General features: G+C 41.4%; 1 protein-coding gene across 2 annotated transcripts in view; it reads right to left on the bottom strand.

Annotated features, from left to right (window-relative positions):
- The window catches only part of PIKFYVE (phosphoinositide kinase, FYVE-type zinc finger containing), a 921,889-nt gene that overhangs the window by 428,828 nt on the left and 468,987 nt on the right, over nt 1-24,074 (bottom strand). For both annotated transcript variants that reach the window (XM_068244945.1, XM_068244946.1), the window contains one exon: nt 2,113-2,210. In XM_068244945.1, the coding sequence (XP_068101046.1) occupies nt 2,113-2,210 (98 nt within the window). The remainder of the gene's footprint in view (nt 1-2,112; nt 2,211-24,074) is intronic.

The raw sequence follows: 24,074 nt of genomic DNA, 5'->3' as shown, positions 1-24,074 counted from the left end.
CGCCGGGATGGAGCCGGAACAGAGCCGTGCAATGCGGAGAAGATGCCTGGGAGCCAGCATCAGGTAATGTATACGGGGGGGGGGGGGGGGCAGGCGGCAGGAGCAGCTCAGCAGATGGTGAATCGGTTTCAGGCTGAAATCGATTCACAATCTGTTTGCAGTAAAGGCATCCATACGATCCCTCTCTGATCAGATTCGATCAGATAGGGATCTGTCAGCTGGTCGATCTAATGGCACATCGACCAGTGTATGGCCACCTTAACTCTGTCTTCTCTTCCCGAGCTATATGTATGTGCCAAAAATAATTCCGGGCATGATCGCTCATGCTTGGCGAAATAAACTTTTCTGATTCTGATTCTGTGTCATGGTGCCTGCTATTTTGTTCTACATAAATCTTAAAAATGACCTTAGCTGGATCTGACACTTTTTCGGACTCAAAATAGTTTATCTCTTCTTACGTTAAAGGTATGTACACACGTACAATTATTCTCTCCCCCAAGAATCGAGATTCACTTCCTTATGAGACAGCCTGGGGCTGATTGCTGTACAGATGTGTTGATAGGCTACAGCTTTCTGACATGTGTTGCTGCAGAGGGGGTTACTGGTGGAAGAGGACACATGTTGGAGCACATGATGAAGCAACTTCTGGCAGGTGGAGTAAGGAGGGGAAAAATGTACTCAGTCAAGATGATCTAGCAATGCATTGGTGCTCCTGTGCACCTGCTAGATTCTCTGCAAAAATTACCTTCACTGGCCAGCTCTGCCTAGTTTATACTTAATGTGGCCATACATCAGGCAAATTGACGAGCCAATAGACCATCTGAATTAATTATCATAATCAGATTAAAATCAATGCCACCAAGAGCATTATACAGTATACTGCACCGGTGGGGGAGACATTTTACATTAGGCAGGACAGTGATGGGGACAGGAAGGCAGCGGATGCGGCGTCAGAAGGCCGATTGCTTAGTGATTGCATGCTGAAATCGATCAGGAATCAGCCTGTGGTGTAGGGCAGGCAACAGTTCTCTCTCCGATCAGATTTGATCAGAGAGCGATCCCTCTCTTAAAGGACTTACGAGGCAAAACAGCCTCAAAAAGTTAAATACCTGTATGAAATATCAATGCACGGAGGGCCGCCGGAGCTGGCCGCGGCTGTGCAGTCCGCATATGCGCGAGTGCGGCTGCGCAGCTCTAGGGCCTCCCCCCCGATCCACGCTATAGGCCGTCTCCTGTTGCGTAGATCGGGGGGAAGGCCCTAGAGCTGCGCAGCCGCACTCACGCATATGCGGACTGCGCAGCCGCGGCCAGCTCCGGCGGCCATCTTACTGGAGGAAGAAGAGCCCGACCCGGGCTGTGGGGTCGGGACCGGCCGGGGGGGCACATTGAGATGCGGGGACCCGGCGGAACGGCATGGAGGGCGCGGAGGCGCCCTCCGTGCATTGATATTTCATACAGGTATTTAACTTTTTGGGGCTGTTTCGCCTCGTAAGTCCTTTAAGCCTCATCTACATGGGTAGATGAGGCTGCGATCCGGCAGCTCGATTAGCCGCCGGATCACCTCTTCCGCGTTCCCGCCGCGTCCCCGCTCGCCGCGCCACATTCGATTCCCGCTCGTCCCCGCCGGCACCGCTTATCTTTCACTCGATTCCCTGCCATTGTCCCCTCGCGGGGAGCGAGCAGGGAATCGGCGGTGCGGAGATCCGTCCTGTCGAATCTTATCAATTGAGCCGCATCAGCAGCTCGATTGATAAGGAACATCGGAGCCGCATCTACGCGTGTAGATGCGGCTTTAGTCGATGTGCCCATACAAGTATGGACACCTTAACACGTTATCTAGACTTTAGTATCCTTGAGATAACATTGCTTACACAGAACAGAGGGGATAGCAAGGAGCGATGTTTACACAGAACAGAGGGGATCGTGCACACGATCCCTTGCAATCCACATTCCAGGCCATTCACGCCAATCAATGTGGAGTGGTCCTAGGGCTGCTGCGCTGCTCATGCCAATCAGTGAGGAGCAGTTGTTAGGCAGTTAAAAAAGACATTTAAACTTCAGGTTCACTTTACACATTCTTACAGTTTGTATTATTGAAAATGTTTTACCTACCACCACTTGGAGGCTCTGAATCATTTGTACGGTTTGTCTGAGTCAGGCTGGGCTCCGGTGCTCTGGCAGGGCTGTTTTTTAGCCTGGTATCAGTCATGCTGGAAATATGAATAAAAATTGTATTTATATTGAACGATCTAGAGTTTTAGTTTCCACAGTGGATAATTAAACATATACTGTATATATTGGTGGTGTATCTCTCTCTCTCTCTCACTCAGTATATATATATATATATATATATATATATAGATAGATAGATAGATAGATAGATAGATAGATAGATAGATAGATAGATAGATAGCATCTTCAAAGTATTCACAGCGCATCACTTTTTCAACATTTTGCTATGCAACAGCCATATTCCAACATTAATTAAAAAAAAATTCCCCTCGGAATTCTACACACAACACCCTATGACAACAGCATGAAAAAAGTTTACTTGAGGGTTTGGCAAATGTATTAAAGAAAAAAACAAAAACTGAGAAATGACATGTACACAAGTATTCACAGCCTTTGTTCAATACTTTGTTGATGCACCTTTGGCAGCAATTTTAAAGAAAGCCTGGCTGAGACTAAATGCAGATAATACTGAAGTCTTTTTGATTGGAGCGCAACAAAACAACTTAACTTGCAGTCTTCACCACTGGGAATAGGAGGCACGGATCTACACAGCTCTGAGCATGTGTGTAGCCTGGGAGTTCTAATTGATGGGGATTTAAACTTCCGAATTCACATCTCTGCTGTGGTGAAATCATCCTACTTTCACCTTAAGAACATCACAAAAATCAAGCACCTCATGCCCCCAGAAGATCTGCCAACCTTAGTTCATGCCTTCATTACATCCCGACTGGACTACTGTAATGCTCTCTACACCAGCCTTTCAAAATAGGACTTGTACCGCCTACAGCCGATACAGAATACTGCTGCCAGTCTGTTAACCAACCAATCCCGTCACTGCCACACCAATCCTGCACTCCCTTCACTGGCTTCCTATTCAAGATCAGCCTACTGATATTTAAATCACCTCATAATTTGGGCCCTGGATACATGAAAAAAATGGTACAGCTGCGTAGCAATCCCTGCAATCTCAGATTCACAGGTGCTAATCTAGTCATACCCATAGTCCTCCTGCAAACTTTTGGTCCCAGAGCCTTCTGTCATGCTGCTCCTACGTTATGGAACGCCTTACCTCAGCAGATCAGGACAGCTCCATCTCTGGACATGTTTAAATCCAGACTGAAAACCCACCTGTTCAGTTTGGCATTTGCAGAAACATAATTTTTGTTGTAGTGTGAATATTTTATCCTACTACCAACTACTGAATTTGAGACAGCCTAAGCACTTTGAGTCCTATAGGAGAAAAGCGCTATAAAAATGTTATTGTTATTAAGTATTTTTGAATATGATGCCACAAGCTTGGCACACCTATCCTAGGCCAGTTTTGCCCATTCCTCTTTGCAGCACCGCTCAAGCTCCATCAGGTTGGATGGAAAGCATTGGGGCACAGCCATTTTAAGATCTCTACAGAGATGTTTAAAAAGGGACTCCGAGCTCTAAGTATAAACACAATCGGTATTTACCTGGGGCTTTCTGCAGCCCACTGTAGGTCAGGAGGTCCCCCGGTGTGGTCCTGGCTCCTCTCCTGGCCCCTCCGCCACATACCGCACCGCCATCTGGGCCGGGTGTCGGGCTCCCACTTCCTGAACCGGGACGCTCTTCGTCATTACACCGGCTGCTGCGCGTCATCACGGCGGCCGGCGTGACAGTACTGCGCATGCGTGATTTAACGAAGAGCATCCTGGTTCAGGAAGTGGGAGCCCGACACCCGCCGCGGGTGTCCCCGGTGCGGTATGCGGCGGAGGGACCAGGAGAAGAGCCAGGAGGATGCCGAGGGACCTCCTGACCTACGGTGGGCCGCAGAAAGCCCCAGGTGAGTATCAATTTTGTTTATTTTTTTAGGTCAGGGTCCCTTTAATCGTATTCAAGTCTGGGCTCTGGCTGGGCCACTCAAGGACATTCACAGAGTTGTCCTGAAGCTACTCCTTTGATATCTTGGCTGTGTGCTTAGGGTTGTTGTCCTGCTGAAAGATGAACCGTCGACCCAGTCTGGGTTCAAGAGCGTTCTGGAGCAGGTTTTCAACCGGGATGTCTTGGTACATTGCTGAAGTCATTTTTCCCTTTATTTTGACTAGTGTCCCAGTTCCTACCACTGAAAAATATCTGCTGTCACCACCATGCTTCACTGTAGGGATAGTATTTGAATAGTATTGGACTGATGAGGAGAGGTGCCTGGTTTCCTTTAAACGTGACGCCTGGCATTCACATCAAGGAGTTTAATCTTTGTCTCATCAAACTAAAGAATTTATTTTCTCATGGACCGAGAGTGCTTCAGGTGCCTTTTGGCAAACTCCAGGTGGGCTGCCATGTGCCTCTTACTAAGGAGTGGCTTTCTTCTGGCCACTCTACCATACAGGGCTGATCGGTGGCTTGCTGCAGAGATGGGTGTCCTTCTGGAAGATTTTCCTCTCTCCACAGAGGACCTCTGACAGAGTGACCATCGGGTTATTGGTCACCTTCCTATCTAAGGCCCTTCTGCCCCGATAGCTCAGTTTAGATGGCCGGAAGAGTTCTGTTGGTTTTGAACTTCTTTCACTTATGGATGATTGAGGCCACTGTGCTCATTGGGACCTTCAATGCAGCAGACATTTTTTGTAGCCTTCCCCAGATTTGTGCCTTGAGACAATCCTATTTCAGAGGTCTACAGACAATTCCAATTGCATGCTTGCCTTGTGCTCTAGCATGAACTGTCAACTGTGGGACTTTATATAGAAAGGTGTGTGCCTATCCAAATCATGTCCAATCAAATTGATTTACCACAGGTGAGCTCCAATTAAGCTGCAGAAACATTTTATGGATGATCACAGGAAACAGGATGAGCCTGAGCTCAATTATGAGCTTTATGAGAAAGGCTGTGAATATTTATGTACATGTGCTTTCTCATTTTTTTTATAAATGTGCCAACATCTCAAGTAAACTTTTTCACGTTGTCATTATGAGGTGTGTGTAAAATTCTGAGAAAAAAAGTGAATCCATTTTGGAATAAGGCTGTAAAATAAAATGTGGTGCGGTGTGAATATTTTTGTATGTGTGGGTTTGTATATCCTATATAATAAAACCCCCGTGTCCCTGCGTCCTCCTGTGTCCGTGCTTCCAGACCGGTCTGTGAACTTCATTTCATTGTGGGAAATAACAGCTTTTTCCAACTGCCAAGCAAGCAACATCTTCCTATGTGCATATACAGTGCTCAGCATAAATTAGTACACCCCCTTTAAAAAGTACAAATTTAATCAGTAGCTCAATGAACAAAAGAACAATTTCCAAAACTCCATAACCCGAAATTAAGGTTAATAATATAACTTAGATCACACAATCTTCAGTTTCACTCAATATGGTTGACGCAGAAATCAATACACCCCACAACAAAAACTACTACATCTAGTATTGTGGAATGAACAAGTTGGTGACATATTGCAACATCTATCTTTTCCATTCTTCAAGAATAATCTCTTTTAGAGCCTGGATACTGGATGGAGAGTGATGCTCAACTTGTCGCTTCAGAATTCCCCACAGGTGTTCAGATCAGGAGACATTACTTGACCATTCAATCACCTTCACCCAGTTCTTCTTTAGAAATTTAACAGTGGCTTTAGATGTGTGTCTTGGATCATTGCCGTGTTGGAAAAGTTTACGACCAAGTACACAGAGTGATGGCAGAATCTTCTCCTTCAGTAAAGAGCAGTACAATGTTGAGTTCATGATACCATCAATGAAATAAAGCTCCCCAACACCAGCAGCATTCATGCAGCCCCACAGAAGGACACTGCCATCATCATGTTTCACTGTAGTCACCATGCATTTTTCTTTGAAATTCTCACCTTTACAACACCATACAGTTTTAAAACCATTAGTTCCAAAAACAGTGATCTTTGTCTCATTACTCCAGAGTATAGAGTCCCAGTAGTCTTCATCTTTTTCTGCATAGGCCCTGCAAATTTTTTTGGGCATGCTTTTTTGTTCATGGACTTTAGGAGAAACCAGTTTGGCTTTCTACTGCTTTAGCTAACTGCAGTGAACTTTTGCATGGCGATTTTCTTCAACCCTTCTCTTCAAAAGACGCTCCTGTCGAGATGTTAACTTCCGTGGACGGCCTGGGCGTCTCTGTAGTAAGATGCACTTCCATCTTTCTTAAATTTTTGGATCACTTTTGCTACAGTATTTTGATTGATATGTAAAGTTTTGCTGATCTTCTTGTAGCCCTCACCTTCTTTGTGTAAAGTAATGATTTCCTTTCTAAGGTTTTTTAAATGTCTCCTCCATGTGGAGTCATTGTTGGCAGCATGAAATGGGAAGGGCTTTCCTTTGTTAAGTAATGCCCTTTTAGTCACCTGTCTGTTGAACACCTCTTAACCACTTGAGGACCGCGGTGTTAAACCCCCCTAGTGACCAGGCCATTTTTATTTTATTGGGCCACTGCAGCTTTAAGGCAAAGCTGCAGGGCCGCACAACACAGCACACAAGTGATTCCCCCCTCCTTTTCCCCCCACCAACAGAGCTCTCTGTTGGTGGGGTCTGATCACCCCCACATTGTTTATTTTTTTCATCAATACTTTTTTAATGTATTTTTAAATAAATTTGACTTTTTTTTCCGTATTCCCTCCCCCCAGCCAGCCAATCACACGATCGGCTGTTATAGGCTTCAGCCTATGAGAGCCGATCGCTCTCCTGTGGGCCAGGGGGAAAGCCGTGTCACACGGCTGTCCCCAGTACAGCACTGCTGCAGATTGCAGCGCTGTGCAAAGTAATTAGACAGCAAAACCGCCGTCTAACAGTCTCCCGAGCGGCAACCGCGCGATCTCCTGATAGCCCCATAGAAGACCGTTCGCGCCAAGCGTGGAGCGGCCCTGGGGCTGCAGCACTGCTCACGCCAATTGGCGTGGAGCAGTCGGCGAGTAGTTAAATGGATTTTTGTGGTTCAATGCCTGTTAATTATGATTATATATATATACCGTATATATATGTACTGTACATATATGTATATATATATATATATATATATATATATATATATATATATATATAATTTTTTCTGTTATTTCCCTGTAAACAATTTGATTTCACAGTAGTATGTTTTACCTGTAATATACACATTTTAACTACAGGCAAAATTATGGCCAGGTGAAAAAGAATGTGGATGCATCTTTTGTAATGTGCTTTACTAAATGACAGTTATTACCACTATTAGACATACAGCGATTGGCTGCAATTTAAAATATATTACTGGGTACTGTGCTTGTCCCCCCTTGCCTCCTCAGAAGAATCTACTCAGAAATGGGTAGAAGACGTACATTTTCTGCATTAGGTGGCATCATACACAAAAGTAGGGCTGTGCATCAAAGTTTTTAAAGGGACACTGAGCTCAACCTAAAAAGCAAAATAGTACTCACCAGGGGCTTTCTCCAGCCCAGTGCTGGTCAGGAGGTCCCACGACGGCGTCCTGGCTCCTCTCCTAGTCCCCGCTCCGGAATGGCTGCCCGGCGGTAGCCCGGCAAAACTCGGCCGAGTGTCGGGCTCCTTCTTCCGCGTATGACGCAGCTGACATCACCACGCCGGCCGCCTCTCGTCATCACGGCGGCTGGCGTGAAAGTACGGCGCATGCGCGCTTTTATCGCGCATGCGCAATACTTTCACGCCGGCCGCCATGATGACGAGAGGCGGCCGGGCGTGGTGACGTCAGCCGTGTCATACGCGGAAGAAGGAGCCCGACACTCGGCCGAGTGTTGCCGGGCTACCGCCGGGCAGCCATTCCGGAGCGGGGACTAGGAGAGGAGCCAGGACGCCGTCGTGGGACCTCCTGACCAGCACTGGGCTGGAGAAAGCCCCGGGTGAGTACTGTTTTGCTTTTTAGGTTGAGCTCGGAGTCCCTTTAAAGAATAAATGCACCCATCCAAGTGGACTTCTCTTGTTACCCAAGAGACCAAATAAAAAACATCCACAGTACACCTTGGCCTAAAGGTGCCCTTATGAATAAGTCAATGAAGCAGGCTCATGTTTACTTGACACAATGGGCCTGATCCAATTCAATCTTTCTCCTCAGTGATATTTTCACATCTTCTCGATAAAATGACTTTTAAGCAACCAAACTAACAAGAAAATACTTCGAATAATTTTGACAGTACTTTTTCTCCTATTTTTGATATTTTTTAATTCCAAACAGCTGAAAAGTTATTTTAAACAGAAAATGAAAAATTATCCCCTAGGAGAAAACTTTGGAGAAAAAGTGAATTGGATCGGGCCTAATGTAATTTATACAAAAAGTACCCCTTCCCCATTGTATTCTTAATTATGTTTGAATTGCGGTAGGCATGTGGTTGGACTTCAGTGTCTCAGAGAAAGTTTTTTTTTTTTTTTTTTTTTTTACTTTAGAAGGACAAAATAAGTCCTTTTATATGTAAAAATGCTCATATGAATTCAGCACACACATGGTAGCTCAGCAATTACCTCTCCTGAATGAGAACAGGCTGTCTGTTGCCTGTAGTACCAACGCCTCAGCATCACTTAAAGGAGCACCTTTAAACCAAGTGTTCGAACAGGACAATGTACAATGTCTAAGTAGTTGTGTAAATATTTTCCTACTTTTTATGATAAATATCAGAGACAAAAGCTGTAATTCATTGTGTGTTGATTTTAGCTATGTTTGGAATGTCTCGTTTGCATAGGTGAATCTCTGCAGTCTGAGATGCTAGTGTAATATTGAAGCAGAGTTATATGCAATGGCTCTGGTATCAGGTTTCACACACTACAGTATTACAAATGTTTATTTTGCACATAAGATACATTTCCTCTGCTTTCTGCAGAGAGCTGTCAGAGACAGAGAGCAAGAACTTTCTCTCACACACAGGGTTAACAAATGGAATCCCCCTCCCCTTATGATGTTGTCTGCCAGATTTTGTTCCTCAGTGATGTGTGAAAGGAATTTGATAACAGTAAACAAAGAGATAAGAATTCACTTAGCAACACTTCCCAAACAATTCCTATCTCAGTTGGAAAAAAAACATGTTAATAGTGTTCCTTTAAGAGTGAATAATTTGTTAATTTTTGAGAGTTACCTGTCTATTAACATTGAAGAGCATGTCAAAACCACTGACAAAACCACCTTTGCATAGTCTAATATTGATACAATTTAACAGAACAGACAAGTAAGGAGCTGGAGAAAATGATGGTTGCTAACAAAGACATGCTATATGTACTAATTGTGAAAAAGTGCAAACTAAAACTGTATTTTTAGCTGACAAAATATGGAATTTATACCTAAAATAATATCCTATGTTGCTATAAAACACAATTAAGGAACATTCTTAAACAGTTAACACTGGTGGTTTCTACCAATGCCCTTCACACACCTAAAGATCCCAGCCAATATTGTCCCCTCCAGGAATCTGTGAGTAGAAGGGAATGCTCTGCTCCCAAGTTTAATGCAACATCATTAGAATTGAGCAAAAATGCACTAAAAATGAATATGAAAATGTTGGCACATATGGAAGAGAGACATATTTCAAGGGTGACAGCAGGTTAGGTAGTTGACCAGTGGCTGTCACCTTTGACTTGCATGCCACTGTTTTTTCTTTCATGTGAGATGAGATCTCCTCAGCAGGCACATTCTATGTACCACTATTACATCATTTAAAAAACAAAAACAAAACATAAATAGTTACTTCAGGGACTTTTTTTATATGTATGTCATGAGGGCATATTACTTTTATTTTTGTAAATAAAGGCTTGTAATTATTGATATAGTATAAAAAACATGGTAAATGGAAAAAAATAGACCTTTATTGCCAAATAAAATATGACCGCTATACATTGTACAAGGGACATAACAAAGTTGTAATAGCCGGGACACCGGGGCAAATAAAATGTGTGGGGTGTATCTTCAACTTCATAGCTACAATAGTATATTTTATTTCAATGTTTTCTTCTTTTTCCCTGTAAAATGCACGCACACACGCACGCACGCACGCACGCACGCACACACACACACACACACACACACACACACACACACACACTTCTTAGCAAGTAAGTTTGTCTTGCAATAAATAATAGATAGATCATTTCAGTCTGATAAGTAGTGATAAAGGTATTCGCGAATGAACGGGAGGAGCAGGATGTGAAAATTGCTGTGGTTTTTAAAGAGAAACTATGACCAAGAATTGAACTTCATCCCAATCAGTAGCGGATACCCCCTTTTACATGAGAAATCTATTCCTTTTCACAAACGGGTCATCAGGGGGCTCTGTATGGCTGATATTGTGGTGAAACCCCTCCCACAAGAAACTCTGAGGACCATGATACTCCTGGCAGTTTCCTGTCTGTGAACCTTGTTGCATTGTGGGAAATAGCTGTTTACAGCTGTTTCCAACTGCCAAAACAGCAAGCAGCAGCTACATCACCTGCCAGCAGTAAAGATGTCAGCATGTGATACATGTCAGAATGTAAATCAGGGATTTAAAACATTTTACAATGGGCAAACACTGACTAAATCATTTATACATAATTATTGTAAAAATGAAGTACTTTTTTATTACATTATTTTCACTGAAGTTCCTCTTTAAAGCGGGATTGTCACCATAAAAATCACATTTCAACAGCAACTGGTCTGAGTGTATTAAGTGATCAAGATGCAATCCTGCATTCAAAACTGTTTTTGCTGTTATGCTTTGGAGTTATCACATACCTCAGGAGTATTGGACCTTTAATTGCCACTGCCATCGGTTGGCAAAATGGTTTCATGCTGGGGGGTCTTTTTATCTATAATATATTCCTCCTCTTCCCTTTATTTCCCCCTCCTAAGGACATAAGACAGTGCACTTCCTAGTATAGACCTCAGTGGGAGTGTCTGAAGACTCTGGGAGGAGGGTTAGTAACGAACACACAATTAGCAAGAGGAGAAAAAAGAGTGAGGCAGGAAGTGATGTCAGGATTAGCTTCATTCAAAGGTAACCAAGATGGAAACTGTCTAGAATAGGATTCTCTGCTTTTCCTTTATAAAGTTCACAGGAATCACAATGTGGTCAGTGAAATACATCTATTACAGAAGTTGAACTAGTATTTATCTACTTATATATGTGTATTTTATTTCTAGGTTAGCATGGGTGTCACTTGTTCTTTAAAGGGAAATAACCTGTGGTAGGGAAGTGGTTAAATAAACAATGCTACTGTGGATAAACCCCACACATTTTATTTGCCTATTTATCCGGGTTATCACAACATTTAAATTATGTGCCTAGTATAATGTATGTGTAAGGATCTGCACATGCAGATCCTTATCAAGGTAAAACAAGAAATAAAGATCACTTGTAAGAAAATACTGAGGTCTGCACAGATTGGATTTAAAGGCGAATGAACGTGTTTATTTACAGAAGTGCAAATACACATACAAACAATATGCATGCAATCGTACAATATGACCACCGTGCCCAGATCTCACCCTGACTAACTAACTAATATTTACAGTAAACATGCAAAGACACGGGTCACGCAAAATATATACAATAGCACCACACAGGAACCTGGATCACACAATATATACAATAATACAATTTATACAGAGACGACTCAGCAGAATCAGTACTCAGAATAGTCGTACAAGCCAGGATCATTATCAGAACAGCAGAAGTATACAGACAGTGGACAGGAGAATAGTCAGACAAGGCAAGAGATCAATACCGGGAGATCAATACAAATACAGGAGGCAAGGAGCTAGGAGCAAAGACGGGTGACCAGAGCACAAGGTCTACAGCACAAAATGATCTAGCAATGCTCTTCAGCTAGAGGCAGCCTTAAAGAAAACCTGAACTGAAAATTAAAAGACAAAATAAACATACACAAGTCATACTTACCTCCTGTGTAGTCTACTCCTCAATCTATTTTTCCTCTCCTGCATACTGTTTGTCCACTGGGATAAATGGAATTCTCCGTCCTCCATTTTGGAAATGGCCATTACCCCATAACAGCTTCCTGGTCAGCACACTGTTAAACTGTAACATCGCCCACTTGAGCCATAGGGAAACATGGACACATCAGTTCTCCTCTCAGCTGTAACTGACAGCAACTGATATATAGCTGACAGCAACTGATATATTTCAGTTCTGACAAAATGTTGTCAGAACTGGAAGGGATCACTGTACGAAGAAAATGGTGAGCTTCTGAGAGGAACTGATGGCAAGGTAACTATGTAATGTTCATTTGAAGTTACCTCATGTGTTTATTTTAAATAATTTTACTCAGTACAGGTTCTCTTTAAATACTGCACAATGATCAGGTGATTATTCACAGATTTCCAGAGATGAGACCTCTGCTGGTGGAGAGCGGAAGTTCATGTAAAGTCCAGCAGCATGGGTCAGGTGACTGTTCACATATTTCCAGAGATGAGGTAAGACCTCTGCTGGTGGACAGCGGAAGTTCATATAAAGTCCATAATGACACCAGTAGGAATTCAAACAAGAAGCATGACATAACACCCCCCCCCCCCTTAGGAGCAGCCTCTGGACACCCACCTGGGTCCCAATAATCGGGCAAAGTGGTATGCAGCAAATACCATGGCAGAGCAGGCAACAGGTGCCAATGCTGGGTGGGCAGGGAGGGATATAATTCAAAAATAAAACCACAAGTCTTTGGAGACTGAGCTGCTGGACACTGGAGAACCTGGACAGTAAGTGACTCGAAAGAGTCACGCAGAATAATGAGCTTGATAGACTGCAAACCACCAGGCAAGACTGTAGACTTGGCAAGAGGCTGGAGATCATCAGATGGAACCACAGGCCGGGCAGCAACTTGAGCACCACCAGTAAGAACAGCGGACTGGATGCCATCAGGAGCAGGAACAGTGCACTGGATGCCATCAGGAGCAGGAACAGCGAACTGGATGCCATCAGAAAAAGGAACAGCGCACTGGATGCCATCAGGAGCAGGAACAGCAGACTGGATGCCATCAGGAGCAGGAACAGCAGACTGGATGCCATCAGGAGCAGGAACAGCAGACTGGATGCCATCAGGAGCAGGAGCAGCAGACTGGATGCCATCAGGAGCAGGAACAGCAGACTGGATGCCATCAGGAGCCGGAACAGCAGACTGGACGCCATCAGGAATAGCAGACTGGATGCCATCAGGAATAGCAGACTGGATGCCATCAGGAGCAGGAACAGCCGACTGGATGCCATCAGGAGCAGGAACAGCAGACAAAGTCTGTAATAGCTGAGCCATGGTAGAAGTCCATAATGGCCATGTAGCAGCAGGAACACAAGTATGTATCAACTGGATAGCGGCATAAACAGAAGGAAACTGAATGCCAGCACAAGCATGTAGTAAATTAGCATCATCAAAAGTCTTTGCAAACAGGATGCCAGCAATAGCTTGCGGGAGCAGGGTGCCTAAAAAAAGTCTTTAGAGAATGCATGCCAACCAAAGTTTGCATAAATTGGGGGTCAGCAGAGGACCATGAAACTGGCTGGATCTAAGGCTGAGCATCAGGTAGCTGGGCGGCAGGAGGCCGGAAAGCATCCGGCAGAACCTCAGGCTGGGCAATGACCTGGAGACTGGCAGGCAGGGAAACAAACTGCTTAGTTTCCGACAGGACAGCAGCAGGTTGAACAACTTCAGACAGTGAAGCTGCAGACAGGGAAGCAGCAGGCTGGTGAGCTTCAGACAGGGAGGCAGCAGGCTGAACAACATCAGGGATCTGGACCGTTGGCTGAGCACCTGGCTGGGCTGTTGGCTGAGCACCTGGCTGGGCCGTTGGCTGAAATCCCAATGAAGCCTGTGCGGTCTAGAGCAACGCCTGTGCGGTCTGGAGCTACGCCTGTGCGGTCTGGAGCAACGCCTGTGCGGGCTGAATGCAACACTCGGCTGGCTGGATGCAACACTCGACTCGCTGGATGCAACACTCGACTCGCTGGATGCAACACTCGACTCGCTGGATGCAACACTCGGCTCGCTGGATGCAAGACTCACTGGATGCAAGACTCGGCTGGCTGGATGCAACACTCGGCTGGCTGGATGCATAGCTCTGCGGTCTGGATGCAAGTCTCTGAGGGTTGGATGCAAACCTCTGCGGTCTGGATGCAAAGCTCTGAGGGTTGGATGCAAAGCTCTGAAGGTTGGATGCAAAGCTCCGAGGGTTGGATGCAAAGCTGTGAGGGTTGGATGCAAAGCTGTGAGGGTTGGATGCAAAGCTGTGAGGGTTGGATGCAAAGCTGTGAAAGTTGGATGCAAAGCTGTGAGGGTTGGATGAAAAGCTGTGAGGGTTGGATGCAAAGCTGTGAAAGTTGGATACAAAGCTCTGAGGGTTGGATACAAAGCTCTCAGGGTTGGATACAAAGCTCTGAGGGTTGGATGCAAAGCTCTGTGGGCTGGATGCAAGTCTCGGAGGGTTGGATACAAAGCTCTGCGGGCTGGATGCAAAGCTCTGCGGGCTGGCACACTTTAGGAACGGCAGGCTGGCACACTGTAGGAATGGCAGGCTGGCATACTGTAGGAATGGTAGGCTGGCACACTATAGAAACAGCAAGCTGGCACACTGTAGGAACGGCAGGCTGGCAGGAATCAACTGGAGACTGCACAGGATGAATGGAGGCTGTGGGAAAATATTTCTTCTTTTTGGATGCATAACTAGTTTTGAACATGATTGATCTGGGAGCCAAAGTCTTTGAAGTCACAGAATCAATAACGTGAGCGTTTCTGGAAGAGGTTGCTGTAAAAGTTTTACAAGTACATTAACTCTAAAAAAAGAAAGGTTGACTGTATAGGACTCCTAAAGGATGAGGATGGGAACTCAATGGTGGATGACCAAGGTAAGGCAGAGTTATTAAATGCTTTCTTTGCTTCTGTCTTCACAAAAGAAACAGCACTGTTGCAAACTACAGAGGCGGAAGAGTCTCAATCTTCTAACTGTAATATTAAATACTTAACGCAGGAAGAAGTGAAGGCAAGACTAAATAAATTAAAAATAGACAAGGCACCTGGCCCGGATGGCATGCATCCTCGGGTCCTAAGGGAATTAAGTTCAGTTATAGATAAACCCCTTTATCTTATCTTTTGTGACTCTCTTGCAACTGGCAGAGTCCCAGTGGATTGGCGTACAGCCCACGTTTTCCCATTATTTAAGAAGGGCAAAAAATCTGATCCAGGAAATTTTAGACCTGTAAGTTTAACATCAGTTGTATGCAAACTATTTGAGGGGTTACTAAGAGATACTATACATGACTTCATAGTAGAAAATAATCTTATTTCTCAGCATCAACATGGGTTTACTAAAGACAGGTCCTGTTTGACTAACATGCTCAGCTTTTATGAGGTAGTGAATGCTAATATGGATATTGGGAATGCTGTAGATGTGATATACTTGGACTTTGCAAAGGCCTTCGACACTGTTCCCCACAAAAGTCTGGTGCAAAAGTTGAGGATGCAAGGACTGGGGAAGAGTCTGTGTTCATGGATAGGGAACTGGCTAATGGACAGAAAACAAAGAGTTGTGGTCAATGGATCATACTCAAAATGGGAGACTGTTAGCAGTGGGGTCCCACAGGGGTCTGTTCTGGGCCCAGTGCTCTTCAATTTATTTATTAATGACCTAGTAGATGCAGTAGTGAGCAATGTTGCTATTTTTGCAGATGATACAAAATTGTGCAGAATCATTAACTCTCAGGAAGATAGTGTCATATTGCAACAGGATCTGGATAGGATGGCTATATGGGCACATACATGGCAGATGAAATTCAATGTTGACAAATGTAAGGTCATGCATTTTGGACGTACTAATGGTCTAGCACCATACAAAATAAATGGGATACAGTTGGGGACATCAAACTTGGAGAAGGACTTAGGAGTACTCATTGACAACAAGTTAAATAATCGTACTCAATGCCAAGCAGCTGCAGCTAAAGCTAACAAAATTTTGGGATGCATTAAAAGGGAAATAAAAACTCGAGATGCTAGCATAATATTGCCCCTGTTTAACTCTCTAGTAAGGCCACATCTGGAATATGGAATTCAGTTCTGGGCACCACATTACAAAAAAGATATTGCAGTTTTAGAGCAGGTGCAGAGACGAGCAACAAAATTGATGCGTGGGATGGAAGGTCTCACTTATCGAGAAAGGTTAGATAAACTGGGTTTATTTAGTCTAGAGAAAAGACGCCTTAGAGGGGATCTAATTAACATGTATAAATACATCAGAGGGCAATATAATACCTTGGCGGATGAGCTTTTTGTCCCTAGGCCTTCTCAAAGGACTAGAGGACATGATCTGCGCATGGAGGAAAAATGTTTTAGCCATTTATTTAGGAAAGGGTTCTTTACAGTAAGAGTGATTAAGATGTGGAATGCATTGCCACAGGAAGTCGTTATGGCAAACTCTATACCTGCATTTAAAGGGGGCTTAGATGCTTTCCTTGCGTTGAAAGACATCCATGGCTACAATTACTAGGTAATGCCTAATGATGTTGATCCAGGGATTTTATCTGATTGCCATCTGGAGTCGGGAAGGAATTTTTCCCTTTAGGGGCTAATTGGACCATGCCTTGTAAGGGTTTTTTCGCCTTCCTCTGGATCAACAGGGATTTGTGAGGGAGCAGGCTGGTGTTGTACTTTATACTGGTTGAACTCGATGGACGTATGTCTTTTTTCAACCAAAATAACTATGTAACTATGTAAACAGGGACTTCGATTTTGGCTCGGTATCCATTTTTTGCCAGGACCAAGGTGTAGTTCTGACAGCAGTTTGTAGTGAGGTCACTTTAGATTGTTTAATGGCAGTAGGTTGTGAATTCTGGTCAGGGTAAGAATTATTGAGAGGGTTAACAGTAAGAGAGAGTGTAACGATCGGTGTAACACAGAGAGGGTCTGATTACCGGTGATCTGCAGTATCACCAAGAATGCAGATATATACCAGATTATTGATGATCTGCAGTATCACCGATAATCAGATATATCTCTAACCTCTGGACACCTGAGTGACAAGTGAGTGTTTGGTGCGACAGTAATACTTTGAGGACTGCACCTCAGGAGCAGGTACAGAAGCAGTAAGGAGTACTGCACAAATACAAGTTCCGTCCGTTAGCCTGTACTCTCCCGGGGGAGGAGTCAAGCTGAGAGTGGGAAGGACAGAACGTGAGTGACACCAATGAGGAGTGTCGCTGACAGCTCTGTGAACTATCTCTAACAGGGAAGATAGTTATCGAGGTCGGGCAGGCCAGGTCGTTAACACACAGACAGATAAGGTACAGAATCAGGAGACAGATGCAGAGTCTAAAGGCAAGCAGAGTTTGGCAACAGAGTATCAGAATGGCAAAGGTACAAAATCAGAGATCAGAAGGATGGTCAGGGAAGCAGAAGGTCATAACAAATAATCAACAATGCCTAAGCTAAGGTGTGAGTTCCTTGGCCGTCAACACCTTGGAAACTGATCTAGATATGAGCACAGATATTTACAGAATTCCTAGACTAAGGTGTGAGATCCGTGGCCATCAACACCTTGGAAACTGGTCTACATATGAACATAGATAATAGCAGAATTCCTAGACTAAGGTGTGAGATCCTTGGCCATCAACACCTTGGAAACTGGTCTAATAAACACAGATACTGACAAGGTCTGAGTGCTACCACGTAGTGATCGCAACGCCAGACACCAGAGAAATGACCAGCACCCAGTATATATACCATAGCGCTCTCCAGCGCCTCCCCTAAGTGTTGTGAATCAAAAGACCGCACTCACGTCAGTGGGTAAGCTGGTGCCGCTGGTAAGCTGGTATATGTCTTTTCTGCTACCCGCCTTGATAAAGGGGACCCTGAGTGGCCCCGAAACGATCGTCGGCCTATGCAGGTCAGACTGTGGACTTATATACATGTGATGGGACAATAAACTTGTGGTGATATCCCCTAAGTGTTGGACCAATGAGAACTGTGGAAAATGTCAGCTGACCAGCTGGGTCAGCTGACTCTCTTCTGGCTGTCACATAAACTCTGCCTCTCAGCGCGCGTGCGCGTCCTTCTGAACCTGTGTGGACTATCAGTCCCAGCCACACCAGACATGTCTTGCAATGCTGCCGGTTTCAACGCGGAGGCAGCCGCACCGCCATCCGAGCATGCGGCGGTTTCCCCGCGTTTAGCCACACTGTCAGTATCAGGCCCATGCGCACAGACTGCCGCGTCGGACGCGGATTCCGCCGCCCTGTCCACAGGGCATGCGGCGGTTTCTTCGCGGGCCACCCGGCCAGTAGACGCGTGCCCGTGCATGCTAGTCGCCATGTTGGACGCGGAATCAGCCGCCTCACTCTGAGTACTTGCGACGGCTTTTCCGCGTTTTCTCACAGAGAGAGAGTGGAAATCAGAAGAAAGGAGTTGGCGCCAGATGGCGATCAGAGCAAAAGCTGCTTCACGCTTGCAAAAGTTTTGCTTCCACAAAGATTCAGTCGCACAAATACATGCAGACACATACTCCTCTTCTTTCTTCGTATAAAATTCAATGAAAGAATCCCTATCTGTTAAATGTGGGATTTGTACTTTAAGAACAAAGTCTTTCAGAGACCAGAGTAAATCATTTAAAAGGATGTGGTTGTTTATTTAACATTATTGATTTTCCATGAATATTCAAAAATATAAATCAATAAAGGTACAAATCTTAGTTACGTTACAAATGATTACAAAAAATGAACAAATTGATTGTATGTCTGTATGTATGAAAGTATGTGTGTGTCTGTGAAGTGAAAATGGCAGAATGACCCACTCCCGCCTAAAACTCCTTACATAAAGAAATGGGCTGGGCCCACAGTATAACACGAGACTATCTGTGATTGGTCCAATTAAACAATGCTGTAGTCTCTATTGGTCGACTACTGAACCTAGCTACTTTAGTTAACTGTTCATTTATCACAAAGAAAGCACGTTCCCATCTGGCTCAAACCAGAACTGGCAGTCTCATTGTAACACTATGGCTTGAGACATAATGGGATACAGCTGTCTTACCAGCTTCTGACTGGGGGGGGGATGGTTAGGCATAGAATTCCTGAGAACAGGACTATAGTCTATAGAATATCCACAACAGCCTTGTTACCCTAACCTAAATAATCGAAGATTTCTTTCAATCAGTCTTATCAATATCACATATATAATTGATCTATAGCTTTGATATCTCAATCGCGTCACATCCAATATAGATAATTATTGTTCTCATCACAACAGGGCCCTAGTTATGAAGAGAGCTTAAATCATCACATATTTAGATTGCTCAGAGATTAAAATATTAAAACTACTTATTACATTTCCCCCTTTATAGAAGTAAAATCATATATTAAAATTACTTTCACTTCTATAAATACCCTTTGTATATTTTAATCATTATCAAAAATTTAACAATCATATTCTGTCACCTTTCATTAATAATTACCTTCAAATTTTGCTACCCCTAAATTTTTAGACAAATTAATAACTTTTATTTAAACTAATTGCATGTATATGCTCTTCATTCATCCCTTGTGAATGAACTCTAAAAGAAAAAAAAACTCTTAATCTCTGCCTTGCTGGACTTAACTTAAACAGCAACTACTTTTGTACTTTCATGTGTAATTGAAACAGTGTATGTTAACCCTTTCACATCCTGTTGTATAGGGAATTTCACCTTTGACAAAAACGGTAGATTCTTCTTAAAATTAAACTAATACCCTTAAACTAAACATGCAAGCATGATGACAAATCTAAACTTTGAATTTCATTACTTTTTCTTCCATTTTAAAATGATCATAAAACCCTGTTTATAAAAACAATCATAATAATGTATATAATTAACTGGATTACCTAATAATGTTACATAATAATCAGATGTATTGCCTTACAACTACTAATATCATTAAAATATTATTCATTCATCTTGGTGGAATTCATATCACTTATCCATCCCAAATCAATATGAATTAATGTATACCTGTATTCTTCAATTATGTCATACCTCCTTTAAAACTTTGTATTACTGTTTGGAAATATCTATAAAATATATAGTTTGAAGTTTCAAACATCTCCTAATCAGATATGGTTTCCATTATTAATAAAATTTAAAAATATTAAATCATAAAAATGTGTCATTTAAGGACATAATACTGATGCAATGTGTATAATAATACCTTCCCATCATCTGATTTACATTAACAGTTTATTATGCTATCTAACTAGCCCTTTTCTTTCTGACAAGCCTTTTGCTTTCTGACAAGCCTTATTATCTTTAAATCAGATTTCAAAGTTTCTTAATACAACCCATTCATTATATCAATGATCTTTGCACCATCTAAAATTCCTTTTCTAATATTTTGATCAAACTCTCAAAATAACTTTGCATACCAGATATATTATGGAAACCCCTTTCTATCAAAAATATCAACTTCCAAACATTAATCAAAAATTTACCTTATTATTTTTTTTTTTTTTAAATGAATGGATCTATAAGCTATTGGATAAAAAAAAACTTTCCTTAAAAAACCTTTCCTTATCTTATCAATATTTTTCCCTAAACTTTTTCATTACCTTATGAAAATATCACATAAAATCTAATTCTGTTCTGTAACAAATAAAACAAACAATTAAACTCAAAACACCAAAAATGTCTTTTTCATGTGTGTCAAATTAAAAATTATATGTGTGTAAAGAGATTAGATTCTCAGTTCAGTTCATGAAAAGTGGGGAGGGAAAAGAAAAAAAAACTCTTCATGTCTTCAAGCACTTCTGTTCATTCCTTTATCAATGGAAGCATGGAATCTCCTCTCAATAGGCTCGTTAGCATGTGAAAGCCTTGTAATCTTCGCCATTTCTGCATGTGACCTTTTACGTCAATCAATCTTTAGAGATACATCTATAATTAGAAAATATGGTATCAATGATCTTATTTCAAGAAAATAACTTTAAACTTTTGTTCCCCCTTTGAACAAACAAACTCATATGACATTGTCTAAATTGCAATCCTTTGATGAGGACACAAACCATGAACTTTAATAAATCTCGTTTATCTAATAAACATAAGTTTCATAACCTTAGATAAACCTAAAATAAAGCTCAATCAAAAAAAAAAAAAACACAACGTCATCTTAAAAATACCCTACACAACTTATTGTGAAGACAACAAAGTTATATTCTCTTATGTAAATGTATAACAGCATGTTAATATGTGTGTGTGCGTTTATATAACATGCTAATCTCATGTGTATATGTCATTATTAGTATACCTGCTGTGTGTGTGCGCAAGTTGCAAGTAACTAAATGATACCCTTACATTTCTTTCACAATGATATCTCAAAAATGATCAATACTTTATTTATAAAAACTTCTTACATATCTTTACTCATGCAGTTTGAGTGACAGCTAATGGCTTCAGATTACAGGACTCCAGCTGTTCTTAATTAACCCTACTCTCGCTTTAACATAGATGCCACTGTTTCTTATACAAACAGACTAACGCCTCTCCTAAACAGCTTCTGCTAAAACATTTCTATGTCACTAAAAACTTAACTAGAAACCTTTCTTTAATTTTTACTTTAAAATGACCTCATCTTACTAAAATACATTGCAACTGATGTAACCAATTGCTAGTATCCAAAATAAACTCAAGGAAACATGAAATCCACTTTCCTATAAACAACTGATACTCGAATTACTTTTAAATCCAATACCCTAATCAATATTGTACCTCAATTTTCATCAATTTACAGAAAGGAAGGAAATCACCAGCATCTCTAATTTTCTTCACATACGTCTTAGGAAACAAAATTTAATAATTAAGGAGATAGAATACATGCGTACACCAAATCATAAAAGGGGAATAAAAAAAAAAATATTATCACCTAAACATAAATAAAATAAACAAACAATAACTTTTATCAGAGTTCTGCTTTAACCTGTTGTCCTTTAAACGTTTAATTTTTAAATTTCCTTGAATTTGAATATATTGTGTACAGTCTAAAATATCAGTGCATACATTACTGTATTAATAATCTACAGCAATGACCAAAATATACAATTTTATTTCAGATATTTGATACACCAACACCAAGTCCCTTGTATACCAATAATTTGAACTGGCACAACTGATTTCACACCTCTGACCGGAAAAGATATGAAACCACTTGTCACCATTCATCAATTATATTTTTATAAATTCCCATTTCTCCTCCGGTAAAGAAAAACAGATCTTTACAAAAATAATGCATATATAAGTATAAGGATATACTTATACATGACAAATCACTTATGGGACTGAGCATTCAGCACATATATATCCTGATCATATTTCCAATCATCACTCACATTAGACTGAACACACATATTGTCTTTTAAAATACCTTTACCTTATAAAGTGTCAAAATCATCTAAAAGTAATAACTATAGTCATGACCTACCAAATTTATTTATACCTTACAGATCAAATTCTTATGTAATTGATGCAATCATTATTTGCAACAATTCAGCTTTATTTTAATCAAAATTAATTCAAATCTCTTTATTTCACAATAAACTCACTAAGAATAACCTTCTGACTAAACCTATAACTTAAAAAAACTTATTTTATCAACTTTTGTGTAAATCGATTGTCGAAATATATATCTGTCATCTATGGACACAAGCAATCACATCTTACTTATGAATGCTGACCCTTATCACCATATCCTCATCAATCCTCTAATACAGAAACAGATATGTCTATCATTAAACTATGGTGATTAATTCTCCTATGCAACCTTATAATAAGCTCATTTTAATTAATTATTTTTTTTTTTAATATCAATTATTATATTAATGACTATATTTATACTTTTTATCAAAACTTAAATGGAAAAATAGGACAACAACTCTGAAACTTGAATGAAATTTTCATAACATAAACAGCTTGCAATACAAATACTTTTATGTGACATCTGCAATGATTTTACACTCCTACTAGACTAGCTGTTATATGATACTACTGCTGCTGCAAAGAAAATGTCATTTTGGTAACCAGAAACATTTTATTTTTCCCTGGCTTTCAGGATTATTGTGCTTCTAATAAACCACTATTACAGATAGATTTCCTTTTTATATAAACTGTCACTTATTCATGGTCTATATATTTTCTTTTACACAAGTGGCCAATTAGCATAAATACAAAAACCCTTACTTTACTTATAGAAGCTAATATACTAAATCTACTCCTATGATCCAATTACACTATCAAAAGCTTCAATTTAAATCATTTTTTTCCCAAATTTAGCTTGCAGCTTTGTAGACAAAAATATCTGCCTCTTTAAATAAACACCATTAAGGAAGTCTGCATCCTGTCTGCTACCACTAAGGCATTTTACATAGGAATGAGAAGAACATTCCTTTTGCATGCTGTTCATTTTAGCAACCTCTAAGTAACTATTTCCCTAACTAACTAACAAATATTCTTTATTTCTTTAACAACTTCGGACAACGCAATCTGACTTTTAACCAATTCAACAGGAAATAAAACATAGTCACCTTATGCAAACAGACTTCTGGTATGACTCACATCTTATGGAGGACCAACATCTTCTCTCGTCTGGTCTCGTCTCTTGCTTCAGGCTCAATCGCAAAAAATAGTTTCAGAAATACCCAGCTTCCTTTCTCGTTCCCCCGTTTTGAAACGAGCTTGCGATCTATGGCTGAGTTAATTTTCATGAATCATTTACGACTGGTTGGCTTGCCAAAATGTTAAATGTGGGATTTGTACTTTAAGAACAAAGTCTTTCAGAGACCAGAGTAAATAATTTAAAAGGATGTGGTTGTTTATTTAACATTATTGATTTTCCATGAATATTCAAAAATATAAATCAATAAAGGTACAAATCTTAGTTACGTTACAAATGATT

This window comes from Hyperolius riggenbachi, chromosome 7 (genome assembly GCF_040937935.1).
Source record: "Hyperolius riggenbachi isolate aHypRig1 chromosome 7, aHypRig1.pri, whole genome shotgun sequence".
Classification (NCBI taxonomy): Eukaryota; Metazoa; Chordata; class Amphibia; order Anura; family Hyperoliidae; genus Hyperolius; species Hyperolius riggenbachi.
The sequence above is the reverse complement of the archived record's forward strand: the minus strand, read 5'-3'. Positions and strand labels throughout refer to the sequence as shown.